The 14,913-nt window shown below is 39.2% G+C and overlaps 1 protein-coding gene across 8 annotated transcripts in view; it reads right to left on the bottom strand.

The window, feature by feature from the left end:
• The window catches only part of Pkhd1l1 (polycystic kidney and hepatic disease 1-like 1), a 143,981-nt gene that overhangs the window by 122,538 nt on the left and 6,530 nt on the right, over nucleotides 1-14,913 (bottom strand). For 7 of the 8 annotated variants that reach the window (XR_383993.4, XR_875261.3, XR_875262.3 and 4 more), the window contains exons 3-5: nucleotides 12,417-12,561; nucleotides 11,392-11,500; nucleotides 1,230-1,287 (exon numbers count right to left, since the gene is read on the bottom strand). Coding sequence is in view for 2 of the 8 variants with exons in the window: in XM_011245522.3 (XP_011243824.1) it covers nucleotides 1,230-1,287; nucleotides 11,392-11,500; nucleotides 12,417-12,561 (312 nt within the window). In the remaining 6 variants the exon portion in view is untranslated. Of the gene's footprint in view, nucleotides 1-1,229; nucleotides 1,288-11,391; nucleotides 11,501-12,317; nucleotides 12,373-12,416; nucleotides 12,562-14,913 lie in introns of those variants that run through there. The other variant, XR_875266.3, reaches the window with a different exon arrangement.

Raw genomic sequence — 14,913 nt, 5'->3', positions numbered from 1 at the left:
TTAATAAATATTACTTGAGTTAATGGTAACTTACTTGAAAAGAATCCAACTTTATTCCTAAAGCTAATAAAAATAACTTAAAAAACAACATAAAAATTCCTGAAATTATATGAAAATTTTATGTCATATAAATTTTTATTTTATAATCAGGATGCTATGGCCCAGCATAAATATGAAGAAAAAGAGATATTAAGATCTATAGATTGGATAAAGAAAATTAAAAATTACTTTACAGAAAAATTATTTATTAAAGTTTAAAGTAGCTGGGTATGGTGGTGCACGCCTTTAATCCCAGCACTTGAGAGGCAGAGGCAGGCAGATTTCTGTGTTCGAGGCCAGCCTGGTCTACAAAATGAGTTTCAGGACAGCCAGGGCTATACAGAGAAACCCTGTCTGGAAAAACAAAAACAAAAAACAAACAAACAAAAACAAAAAACAAAAAAAGAGAATTGTTTAAAGTTTAAAGTAAATTATACATTCAAAATATATTTTCCACATATATGTCAAATATGAACATTTATATCACTGAAACAAAAAATTCCCAGTAGGAAAAACATGACTACCTTTAAATCAGGCCAAGAAGTTGGCATGGTGCCTCACACCTGGACTTCCAACACTAGCAAGGCAGAAACAGGAGGACTGCAGTAATTTCAGATACCACCTCGACTACAAAGGTGGTTTTACCCAAACCAGGGATACATAGCAAAGATATTTCCTCAAAATATTTTAAAAAGTCAAATAAATAAACAATATTTAAGGGAACACAATGAAAAGTAAACCTTAGATAAATTTGATGACATATACCAAAGAAAAGATGAAGATTTAAAACCAGTTAATTAAAAAAAAAAAAAAAACTGTAAGTATGTATTAGATAACTCCTGCCTTGACGTCCTGAGTTCTGGACATACAAGTACATGCAACCAGGCCTGACACAAAACTCTTGACAACAATTAAGACTTTCATTAGCTCAGGCTGAAGAAAAGGGCATTCTCACATAGTTCTCCAAGATTATAAATTGATAAGACCGTGTTATCATAATGAACACTAGATACTAGCTAAATCTCTGGTAAGGAAAAACACATTATTAGTGATTAAGATTTGAAATTAATTTTAAATTGGTCATTACTTTTGTAACCAGAAATATATTTATAGATTAAGTATATTTTTATATGCTAAAAATAAATGAATTGGTACAAAATCCAAAACATTTTAACTGATGTAGAACAGACCTGGAGTTCCAGATAAAGGTGTGATGCTCCTTATTGTGGGGGTTCTAAAACTTTTTGTCTGTAAAATATTGATAATAATGTCAATTAGCATCTCTTCTCCTATTTCATGACAAAGTCTGGTTTGTCTGGTTTTATATAAATATATATATATATATATATTCAACATTTCCCATAATCTCACTGTCAGAAAAGTTTCTCATTTAAGAAATGATGTTCAGGCAAATGGATAGAACTAGAAAATATCATCCTGAGTGAGGTAACCAAATCGCAAAAGAACACACATGGTATGCACTCACTGAGAAGTGAATTTTAACCCAAAAGCTCCAAATAAGCAAGATTCAACTCACAGACTACATGAAGCTCAAGAAGAAAGAAGACCAAAGTGTCCTCGGTCCTTCTTAGAAAGAGAACAAAATACTCACAGGAGAAAATATGGAGATAAAGTGTAGAGCAGAGACTGAAAGAAAGGCCATCCAGAGACTATCCCACCTGGAGATTCATCTCATATACAGTTACCAATCCCAGACACTCTTGTGGATGCCAAGAAATGCATGGTGAAAGGAGCCTGATATATTGCCTATCTCCTGAGAGGGTTTAGCAGAGCCTTACAAATACAGAGGTGGATGCTCACAGCCAACCATTGGACTGAGCGCAGGGTCCACAATAGAGGAGATAAAGGACTGAAGGAGTTGAAGGGGGTTGCAACCCATAGGAAGAAAAACAATATCAACCAACCAAGACCCCCAACCCCGCCCAGGGCTCGCAGAGACTAAGCCATCAACAAAGGAGTGCATATGTAGCAGAGGATAGCCTTGTCATGCATCAATGGGAGGAGAGGTCCTTGGTTTTATGAAGGTTCGCTACATGCCCCAGTGTAGGGGAATCAAGGGTGGGGAGGGGTGAGAGTGGGTGGGTGGGTGGAGGAATACCCTATAGAAGCAGGGGAAGGGAGGATGAGATAGGTGGTTTCCAGAGGGGAGGAAAGGGGATAACATTTGAAATGCAAATAAAGAAAATACACAATTTTTTAAAAAATGAGGTTCAAGGCATCATCTGTCTTCTTTAAGGCCTTGTCTTTATTCACTAAAAACTGTCTTGCATTTCAAGATATTTTCCATTTTTAACCAGTATAAGCTAAATCACAAGAGCCCTCCAATAAAAATTTTCAGGATAAAATACATTTTAAGACCTGCTTTTGATTAACCTTCTGAATAAAAATAAGTAACAAAGTGTGTTTTAAAACATAAGATTAAAAAGCAAGGGTTAGCTGGGGCACAAGTCCCTTCCGCTCGACTCGAGACTCGAGCCCCGGGCTACCTTGCCAGCAGAGTCTTGCCCAACACCCGCAAGGGCCCACACGGGACTCCCCACGGGACCCTAAGACCTCTGGTGAGTGGACCACAGTGCCTGCCCCAATCCAATCGCGCAGAACTTGAGACTGCGGTACATAGGGAAGCAGGCTACCCAGGCCTGATCTGGGGCACAAGTCCCTTCCGCTCGACTCGAGACTCGAGCCCCGGGCTACCTTGCCAGCAGAGTCTTGCCCAACACCCGCAAGGGTCCACACGGGACTCCCCACGGGACCCTAAGACCTCTGGTGAGTGGATCACAGTGCCTGCCCCAATCCAATCGCGCAGAACTTGAGACTGCGGTACATAGGGAAGCAGGCTACCCGGGCCTGATCTGGGGCACAAGTCCCTTCCGCTCGACTCGAGACTCGAGCCCCGGGCTACCTTGCCAGCAGAGTCTTGCCCAACACCCGCAAGGGTCCACACGGGACTCCCCACGGGTCCCTAAGACCTCTGGTGAGTGGACCACAGTGCCTGCCCCAATCCAATCGCGCGGAACTTGAGACTGCGGTACATAGGGAAGCAGGCTACCCGGGCCTGATCTGGGGCACAAGTCCCTTCCGCTCGACTCGAGACTCGAGCCCCGGGCTACCTTGCCAGCAGAGTCTTGCCCAACACCCGCAAGGGCCCACACGGGACTCCCCACGGGTCCCTAAGACCTCTGGTGAGTGGATCACAGTGCCTGCCCCAATCCAATCGCGCAGAACTTGAGACTGCGGTACATAGGGAAGCAGGCTACCCGGGCCTGATCTGGGGCACAAGTCCCTTCCGCTCGACTCGAGACTCGAGCCCCGGGCTACCTTGCCAGCAGAGTCTTGCCCAACACCCGCAAGGGTCCACACGGGACTCCCCACGGGACCCTAAGACCTCTGGTGAGTGGACCACAGTGCCTGCCCCAATCCAATCGCGTGGAACTTGAGACTGCGGTACATAGGGAAGCAGGCTACCCGGGCCTGATCTGGGGCACAAGTCCCTTCCGCTCGACTCGAGACTCGAGCCCCGGGCTACCTTGACAGCAGAGTCTTGCCCAACACCCGCAAGGGCCCACACGGGACTCCCCACGGGTCCCTAAGACCTCTGGTGAGTGGAACACAGCGCCTACCCCAATCCAATCGCGTGGAACTTGAGACTGCGGTACATAGGGAAGCAGGCTACCCGGGCTTGATCTGGGGCACAAACCCCTTCCACTCCACTCGAGCCCCGGCTACCTTGCCAGCTGAGTCGCCTGACACCCGCAAGGGCCCACACAGGATTCCACACGTGATCCTAAGGCCTCTAGTGAGTGGAACACAACTTCTGCCAGGAGTCTGGTTCGAACACCAGATATCTGGGTACCTGCCTTGCAAGAAGAGAGCTTGCCTGCAGAGAATACTCTGCCCACTGAAACTAAGGAGAGTGCTACCCTCCAGGTCTGCTCATAGAGGCTAACAGAGTCACCTGAAGAACAAGCTCTTAACAGTGACAACTAAAACAGCTAGCTTCAGAGATTACCAGATGGCGAAAGGCAAACGTAAGAATCCTACTAACAGAAATCAAGACCACTCACCATCATCAGAACGCAGCACTCCCACCCCACCTAGTCCTGGGCACCCCAACACAACCGAAAATCTAGACCCAGATTTAAAAACATTTCTCATGATGATGATAGAGGACATCAAGAAGGACTTTCATAAGTCACTTAAAGATTTACAGGAGAGCACTGCTAAAGAGTTACAGGCTCTTAAAGAAAAGCAGGAAAACACAGCCAAACAGGTGATGGAAATGAACAAAACCATACTAGAACTAAAAGGGGAAGTAGACACAATAAAGAAAACCCAAAGCGAGGCAACGCTGGAGATAGAAACCCTAGGAAAGAGATCTGGAACCATAGATGCGAGCATCAGCAACAGAATACAAGAAATGGAAGAGAGAATCTCAGGTGCAGAAGATTCCATAGAGAACATCGACACAACAGTCAAAGAAAATACAAAATGCAAAAGGATCCTAACTCAAAACATCCAGGTAATCCAGGACACAATGAGAAGACCAAACCTACGGATAATAGGAATTGATGAGAATGAAGATTTTCAACTTAAAGGGCCAGCTAATATCTTCAACAAAATAATAGAAGAAAACTTCCCAAACATAAAAAAAGAGATGCCCATGATCATACAAGAAGCATACAGAACTCCAAATAGACTGGACCAGAAAAGAAATTCCTCCCGACACATAATAATCAGAACAACAAATGCACTAAATAAAGATAGAATATTAAAAGCAGTAAGGGAGAAAGGTCAAGTAACATATAAAGGAAGGCCTATCAGAATTACACCAGACTTTTCACCAGAGACTATGAAAGCCAGAAGAGCCTGGACAGATGTTATACAGACACTAAGAGAACACAAATGCCAGCCCAGGCTACTATACCCGGCCAAACTCTCAATTACCATAGATGGAGAAACCAAAGTATTCCACGACAAAACCAAGTTCACACAATATCTTTCCACGAATCCAGCCCTTCAAAGGATAATAACAGAAAAGAAGCAATACAAGGACGGAAATCACGCCCTAGAACAACCAAGAAAGTAATCATTCAACAAACCAAAAAGAAGACAGCCACAAGAACAGAATGCCAACTCTAACAACAAAAATAAAAGGGAGCAACAATTACTTTTCCTTAATATCTCTTAATATCAATGGACTCAATTCCCCAATAAAAAGACATAGACTAACAGACTGGCTACACAAACAGGACCCAACATTCTGCTGCTTACAGGAAACCCATCTCAGGGAAAAAGACAGACACTACCTCAGAGTGAAAGGCTGGAAAACAATTTTCCAAGCAAATGGACTGAAGAAACAAGCTGGAGTAGCCATTTTAATATCGGATAAAATCGACTTCCAACCCAAAGTTATCAAAAAAGACAAGGAGGGACACTTCATACTCATCAAAGGTAAAATCCTCCAAGAGGAACTCTCAATTCTGAATATCTACGCACCAAATGCCAGGGCAGCCACATTCATTAGAGACACTTTAGTAAAGCTCAAAGCATACATTGCACCTCACACAATAATAGTGGGAGACTTCAACACACCACTTTCTTCAAAGGACAGATCGTGGAAACAGAAACTAAACAGGGACACAGTGAAACTAACAGAAGTTATGAAACAAATGGACCTGACAGATATCTACAGGACATTTTATCCTAAAACAAAAGGATATACCTTCTTCTCAGCACCTCACGGGACCTTCTCCAAAATTGACCATATAATTGGTCACAAAACAGGCCTCAATAGATACAAAAATATTGAAATTGTCCCATGTATCCTATCAGACCACCATGGCCTAAGACTGATCTTCAATAACAACATAAATAATGGAAAGCCAACATTCACGTGGAAACCGAATAACACTCTTCTCAATGATACCTTGGTCAAGGAAGGAATAAAGAAAGAAATTAAAGACTTTTTAGAGTTTAATGAAAATGAAGCCACAACGTACCCAAACCTATGGGACACAATGAAAGCATTTCTAAGAGGGAAACTCATAGCGCTGAGTGCCTCCAAGAAGAAACGGGAGACAGCACATACTAGCAGCTTGACAACACATCTAAAAGCCCTAGAAAAAAAGGAAGCAAATTCACCCAAGAGGAGTAGACGGCAGGAAATAATCAAACTCAGGGGTGAAATCAACCAAGTGGAAACAAGAAGAACTATTCAAAGAATTAACCAAACGAGGAGTTGGTTCTTTGAGAAAATCAACAAGATAGATAAACCCTTAGCTAGACTCACTAAAGGGCACAGGGACAAAATCCTAATTAACAAAATCAGAACTGAAAAGGGAGACATAACAACAGATCCTGAAGAAATCCAAAACACCATCAGATCCTTCTACAAAAGGCTATACTCAACAAAACTGGAAAACCTGGACGAAATGGACAAATTTCTGGACAGATACCAGGTACCAAAGTTGAATCAGGATCAAGTTGACCATCTAAACAGTCCCATATCACCTAAAGAAATAGAAGCAGTTATTAATAGTCTCCCAACCAAAAAAAGCCCAGGACCAGATGGGTTTAGTGCAGAGTTCTATCAGACCTTCAAAGAAGATCTAATTCCAATTCTGCACAAACTATTTCACAAAATAGAAGTAGAAGGTACTCTACCCAACTCATTTTATGAAGCCACTATTACTCTGATACCTAAACCACAGAAAGATCCAACAAAGATAGAGAACTTCAGACCAATTTCTCTTATGAATATCGATGCAAAAATCCTCAATAAAATTCTCGCTAACCGAATCCAAGAACACATTAAAGCAATCATCCATCCTGACCAAGTAGGTTTTATTCCAGGGATGCAGGGATGGTTTAATATACGAAAATCCATCAATGTAATCCATTATATAAACAAACTCAAAGACAAAAACCACATGATCATCTCGTTAGATGCAGAAAAAGCATTTGACAAGATCCAACACCCATTCATGATAAAAGTTTTGGAAAGATCAGGAATTCAAGGCCCATACCTAAACATGATAAAAGCAATCTACAGCAAACCAGTAGCCAACATCAAAGTAAATGGAGAGAAGCTGGAAGCAATCCCACTAAAATCAGGGACTAGACAAGGCTGCCCACTTTCTCCCTACCTTTTCAACATAGTACTTGAAGTATTAGCCAGAGCAATTCGACAACAAAAGGAGATCAAGGGGATACAAATTGGAAAAGAGGAAGTCAAAATATCACTTTTTGCAGATGATATGATAGTATATATAAGTGACCCTAAAAATTCTACCAGAGAACTCCTAAACCTGATAAACAGCTTCGGTGAAGTAGCTGGATATAAAATAAACTCAAACAAGTCAATGGCCTTTCTCTATACAAAGAATAAACAGGCTGAGAAAGAAATTAGGGAAACAACACCCTTCTCAATAGTCACAAATAATATAAAATATCTTGGCGTCACTCTAACTAAGGAGGTGAAAGATCTGTATGATAAAAACTTCAAATTTCTGAAGAAAGAAATTAAAGAAGATCTCAGAAAATGGAAAGATCTCCCATGCTCATGGATTGGCAGGATCAACTGTAAAAATGGCTATCTTGCCAAAAGCAATCTACAGATTCAATGCAATCCCCATCAAAATTCCAACTCAATTCTTCAACGAATTGGAAGGAGCAATTTGCAAATTTGTCTGGAATAACAAAAAACCTAGGATAGCAAAAAGTCTTCTCAAGGATAAAAGAACTTCTGGCGGAATCACCATGCCAGACCTAAAGCTTTACTACAGAGCAATTGTAATAAAAACTGCATGGTACTGGTATAGAGACAGACAAGTAGACCAATGGAATAGAATTGAAGATCCAGAAATGAACCCACACACCTATGGTCACTTGATCTTCGACAAGGGAGCTAAAACCATCCAGTGGAAGAAAGACAGCATTTTCAACAATTGGTGCTGGCACAACTGGTTGTTATCGTGTAGAAGAATGCGAATCGATCCATACTTATCTCCTTGTACTAAGGTCAAATCTAAGTGGATCAAGGAACTTCACATAAAACCAGAGACACTGAAACTTATAGAGGAGAAAGTGGGGAAAAGCCTTGAAGATATGGGCACAGGGGAAAAATTCCTGAACAGAACAGCAATGGCTTGTGCTGTAAGATCGAGAATCGACAAATGGGACCTAATGAAACTCCAAAGTTTCTGCAAGGCAAAAGACACCGTCAATAAGACAAAAAGACCACCAACAGATTGGGAAAGGATCTTTACCTATCCTAAATCAGATAGGGGACTAATATCCAACATATATAAAGAACTCAAGAAGGTGGACTTCAGAAAATCAAATAACCCCATTAAAAAATGGGGCTCAGAACTGAACAAAGAATTCTCACCTGAGGAATACCGAATGGCAGAGAAGCACTTGAAAAAATGTTCAACATCCTTAATCATCAGGGAAATGCAAATCAAAACAACCCTGAGATTCCACCTCACACCAGTCAGAATGGCTAAGATCAAAAATTCAGGTGACAGCAGATGCTGGCGAGGATGTGGAGAAAGAGGAACACTCCTCCATTGTTGGTGGGAGTGCAGGCTTGTACAACCACTCTGGAAATCAGTCTGGCGGTTCCTCAGAAAACTGGACATAGTACTACCGGAGGATCCAGCAATACCTCTCCTGGGCATATATCCAGAAGATGCCCCAACAGGTAAGAAGGACACATGCTCCACTATGTTCATAGCAGCCTTATTTATAATAGCCAGAAGCTGGAAAGAACCTAGATGCCCCTCAACAGAGGAATGGATACAGAAAATGTGGTACATCTACACAATGGAGTACTACTCAGCTATTAAAAAGAATGAATTTATGAAATTCCTAGCCAAATGGATGGACCTGGAGGGCATCATCCTGAGTGAGGTAACACATTCACAAAGAAACTCACACAATATGTATTCACTGATAAGTGGATATTAGCCCCAAACCTAGGATACCCAAGATATAAGATATAATTTGCTAAACACATGAAACTCAAGGAGAATGAAGACTGAAGTGTGGACACTATGCCCCTCCTTAGATTTGGGAACAAAACACCTATGGAAGGAGTTACAGAGACGGAGTTTGGAGCTGAGATGAAAGGATGGACCATGTAGAGACTGCCATAGCCAGGGATCCACCCCATAATCAGCATCCAAACGCTGACACCATGGCATACACTAGCAAGATTTTATTGAAAGGACGCAGATGTAGCTGTCTCTTGTGAGACTATGCCGGGGCCCAGCAAACACAGAAGTGGATGCTCACAATCAGCTAATGGATGGATCATAGGGCTCCCAATGGAGGAGCTAGAGAAAGTAGCCAAGGAGCTAAAGGGATCTGCAACCCTATAGGTGGAACAACATTATGAGCTAACCAGTACCCCGGAGCTCTTGACTCTAGCTGCATATATATCAAAAGATGGCCTAGTCGGCCATCACTGGAAAGAGAGGCCCATTGGACTTGCAAACTTTATATGCCCCAGTACAGGGGAATACCAGGGCCAAAAAGGGGGAGTGGGTGGGCAGGGGAGTGGGGGTGGGTGGATATGGGGGACTTTTGGTATAGCATTGGAAATGTAAATGAGTTAAATACCTAATAAAAAATGGAAAAAAAAAAAAAAAAAAAAAAGCAAGGGTTAGTCACCATGAAAATGATAATCCTCGGGAGCAATAAGGAGTAATTCTTAACAACTCCGGGGAGGTGCAATGTGACAGAAACTCCAATACCTAAGATATCAGGCCCCAAAGTGCTCACGTTCCAACGTGAGTACATCAGGATATTGGCAGCTGTCTACAGATGGACTGAAGATTGCTAAGGAGCTGCCTTTGAAGTGGCACTGGAAGCAAAGTGAGAGTAATGTAGGAATGAGTAGACTGATGTGGACAGTTTTGAAACAATGGAAGATGACCAGGAGCCAAGGAATGTGGACAGCATCCAGCAGCAAGAAAAGTGAAGGAAAGACGTTCTCTCCTCCTCAGAGTCTCCAGAAGGAATGCCACCCCTCATAGGAATCTTGACAACTTCGACCCACATCAGACTTCCCATCTACAGAGCTGTGTGATAGGAGATTGTATACCAAGTCACTGTTACAATGATTTGTTACTGTATCAATTTAGAAACAAGCACCTACTTTTCAGACATGCTTACAAATGTACATAAAGAAGAGGATAGAGTTAGTGGTCTAAATTGATATGTAAACTCAACAAGTCATGGGCTATGTAATTGCCTGGATGCAAAAAAAATTTTCTGTGCATCATTTTAGTGGTAATAATATGAGCATCCAATTACAATATTGTTATGAGTTAGTAACCACAAAATATTTAGTACACTGTCGGACATACAGTAAATAGTCATTGATTATTAGAAATAATTATTCAAATAAATATATCATTTCTTTTTAAAAAGCAAAATAGGAGATACCTAATGAAAAAAAAAACGAATCTAGTATTTAAAAGCAAATCTGGTATCTAAAAAACAAAATTAATATTGATTAGGTAAAGAGCAGAGCTAATGGATAAAATCAGTCATCCTATGTAGCACTGGGGCCTATTGATATTCAGTAAAAAAAACCAACTGAAAACCTAAGTGCAAATTTAAGGAGTATATAAGACAATATTTGAAGAAATATATTTCATAATATCATTATTTAGAAAAACCTAAATTTGAGAGACTCACTACCTTACCGTTTATATACAAGGAAGAACAGTTAACATTACTATCTAAAGTTTCTTTCCCTTGAAAGAAAGAAAAGAGAACATCCATCCGAGAGCAGAATTTAGAAGGGTAGAAATAAGTGACCAACAGGAAAATCAGTTGATGATGTGAGAATTTAGCTTATTGATAAAACTAATGTCCATACATAAAATAAATAAATAAATGTTTAAAAATAACACAAAACAAACAAACAAAAAAGGGCTAGAGAGATGGCTCAGAGGTTAAGAGCACTGACTGTTCTTACAGAGGTGCTGAGTTTAATTCCCAGCAACCACATGGTGGCTCACAAACATCTGTAATGCGATCCAATGCCCTCTTCTTGTGTGTCTGAAGATAGCAATCATGTACTCACATTTATAAAATAAGGAAATAAATCTTAAAAAGAAAGATTAATGTAGAGGAAGGGAAATCAAACCAGAAGTAAAAGAAGTTGTGTTACTAATGGAAGACGATCAAAGTGGGAAATTCTTGCTAACATATATTTGAAAGTGGAAATGAATACAATCTATAAAACTAAAAACTGAAATTCCAGTTTTGTCAGAAAGACATAAACTAATTCATTGGAAATTGAAAGATCCTACTTACACTGAAACTACATGCCCAGCTGCTGGCAACCCCTTTACAAGTGTTATTTTCTGCAACTGGCACTCCATCCACACTGACTCGAACAGAGTAGGTGTCTTCTGGCATTGCTCTGGAAAATAAATGAAGAACAAGTGAGACACAAGGTAACTTTTATCTAGCATATGGCAACAATGAGAACCACTGTTCTAGTCTACATCATTATTGAAATAAAGTCTTAAATCCTAACTGATCTACTGTAACTCCCACTTTTATATTGTAAAAAGAACATTATAAATACCCTACATACTGCAAATTATAATATCATATAACAAATGTTCATTGTAGGTATGCATATGGGTTTTTATTAAGATGCAAAATAAATGATACCTCAACAAGCAATAATAATCATGCAGAGTGTGCCCACTATGGTACACTCAGTTATGCTGTACTACGCTTTTTAAAAACTGTTCATCAAGTCTCCACTTAAGTAGAGATTCTACAGCCCCCAAAAAGGCAGCGAGTCTAATGCAGATAGAGCCCGTGGGAACACGTGTTTAAGTTAGTATTAAAGATTGCATTTTAAAATGACTTAATGTTTTCCCAAATTATTAATAACAGAAATCAATTTGAACTGATATCAAAAACTTGAAATGTCATCATACAAAATGATCACTTTTAATTGTAGTAAGAATATGAAGGCTCGAATAAGGTTAATCAAACTGAACAGGAAAGCATGATTTGAATATTTTGAGACACGTCATTATCAATTAATAGCAGCCATTCATCTTTTAGAAGAGTCCAATCATGATAAAAATGATAGTGCTGATAATAGTAGAATGGATACAGAGTATATATTTCTGGTGTTTTCATGATAGGCCATAACAAAGGTATAAACTAATATCAGCATTATGAAATCAAATATAATAATTAGTAACCAAAGCTATTACCTGGGATAGGCACCACGATCAAATTGCTAAATAACCAATATACATAACTGATTTCTGACATGATGAAGCTAAGTTTATTAAAGGTACATTTAAACAGACCGAGTATAGCATGTAATTTGAGTTGAATGACTTGAATCTTTTTCCACATCACAAGTAATCGACTGGAAAGAAGAAACTAATTGCACATGGTTTCCCAATTCAGTATTGTCAGCTCCATAGTTGAACTGACTTGCTTGAGAAAAACCTGCAAAAGGAATAAAACTATTATTAAATTAAATTCCATTTCTTGAGCTCTGACAGTTATAACCCAGCACAGAAACATTCACAATGTAATAATGAATAGTACTGAAGGATGTTAAACTTATTTCATACTTATTCCTATGTTCATACTATTTGAGAAAATAAATATTGCATTTGAATTGACTTATTCATGAGGTTTTTCTTGTTAAAATACACATAGAGAGAGATGGGAAAAGGGAGAGATCACACTTTCTTTCATGTACACAGTCCACAATCCTGAATATTGAAGCTTTCTGTGGGCATACTTTATAGGCTCCCATATTCTACTTAATTTTATAAATGAAGCCCTTTGACACAACAAAGACACATGGGAACATCGAGAATGAAGACAGACACACAGACCAAAGTACACAGGCACCTATTTGGGGAAGTTAACATTACAAACAAAAGCAAGAAAAAGAATATGTAAAGGTAACTTTGTAAAAAAAGGGACCAAGTAGAGATATTTCTGATACTGCACAAAACTGCTATGTCCTACACTTCCTTTTCTTTTTTTGTCTTTCTTTTTCTTTTCTTTTCTTTTCTTTTCTTTTCTTTTCTTTTCTTTTCAAAGGGTCTCATACACCCAGACTAGCCTTGAACTCTTGATTCTTGTGCTCAAGTTAAAGGAGTGGTGGAATTTACAAGTATGAGTCGCCATACCTTGCTTTATGCTCTACATTTTAAACACAGTTCATATCTAAGTATTGAAAAAGACAGGCAGCTAAAAGCTACTAAACATCCACTACAAGAGAGTTAGAAAGGTAAGTTACAAGCCCATGGCTGCTTGCTAGTCTCCAGTCTGTAATTAATATTGATCATGTCTCTTTCTTGATACCCTTTATCGCTGTCTCTCATTACACAGTGCCGAAGCTAACAGGGTAATGGCAACCTTCATCTCTCAGGGGTCAGAAGTCATAATTGCCTTTTTTTTTTTTTTGATGAGTCATATGGCTGCAGTTACCCTTTTACAATCATTCTTAGACATGGAGCCAAGAGTGGAGCCCCCCCCAAATACCATGAATTCCAGATTCAGTCCTCCCCATTATCACTAAGCAAAACTACTTCATGATAAGCAGAATGAATAATCCCTGATCATGTACTCAAAATGCTTGAAGAAATCAAGCTAATAAATAGTACTGGTAATTTCTACCTAATTCAGTTTAAAACCCATGTTGTAATCTGTGGGAGAAAATGCATAAAATAGCTCATGATGTTAAATAATATTAAAATCTGAAGAAAACCTAAGAAATGAAATAAACAAATAAGAGTTATTTTAAATAATAGTTGATTAATTAAAATACATCTTTAAATGTTCTTTGAATAACATAAAGTTATAAAAATAAGGTTACTATTATTCTACTATAAATGTAAATCACATGCATTTATGGAATTACCTAAAGTGCAATTGTCTTACAAATTTAATTTCTTACAATTTTGTCCAGATTGCTGAAAATCTAAAATAATTAAATTTTGAATTTTAAAAATATATACATTTATTGGTATGGTAAAGTTTTGTCTTATGCTGATTTTGAACTTACACAAATTTTTATTTTATACTGACATTTAATTCATGCATAGTTACAAGTTGCTTAAATTTTATAACATAATTATTTTCGGACTATATCCCCAGAACAATAACTTAATATCAATTATCAATGAACATGGAAAAAAAACATGGACAACCCTGAAAGGACAATAAACTTTAATTCCTGTGTATAACACTGTTTACAATAATACGAATGACATTGTCACACAAATATGCTGTTTATTATACTAGTTAATATCAGGAAAACATACATATATCCAGAAAGGTGTGGTGTGACTCATTGTTAAGTCACTGCACATTTTCATTGTTCCACAAAGGTCCACTAGATTACATGCATGTAATACTGCCTAGTTTAACCTAGCAAAACTTCGTGATGATGGTTCCCATCATTCCCCAAAGCCCCTGGCCTGTAGCTCAGGCAAAGCTGTCTGTGATTGTGCCTTTTCATAGAACTGTGAGCTCCTGGGCTGGAGTCCCAGAGACAGCACTTCCCGCCAGGTTGACTTTAAGTTTAATCTATAAGTGTACACCTGCTGTCAGTCATAAAAGTGCTAAAGTTTAGGTCCAGGGTTAACATCCCTTTTAAAAATAACACAGGATCCAGCAAACACTATTACTTGTTTCCAATTTGACTTCTACCATTCCCCTTTTCAACTCCTCTCCTTTCTTGCATATGTAATGAAAGAAAGAAGAAACTCAGCAAAGGATAGAGAAAGACCTCAACACATTAATCAAGCCACTTATTCAGCATAGATTAACAAAACCGCA

This window comes from Mus musculus, chromosome 15 (assembly GCF_000001635.26).
Source record: "Mus musculus strain C57BL/6J chromosome 15, GRCm38.p6 C57BL/6J".
Taxonomy (NCBI): Eukaryota; Metazoa; Chordata; class Mammalia; order Rodentia; family Muridae; genus Mus; species Mus musculus.
Note: the sequence above shows the minus strand (reverse complement) of the source record. Positions and strands in the feature narration are given on the sequence as shown.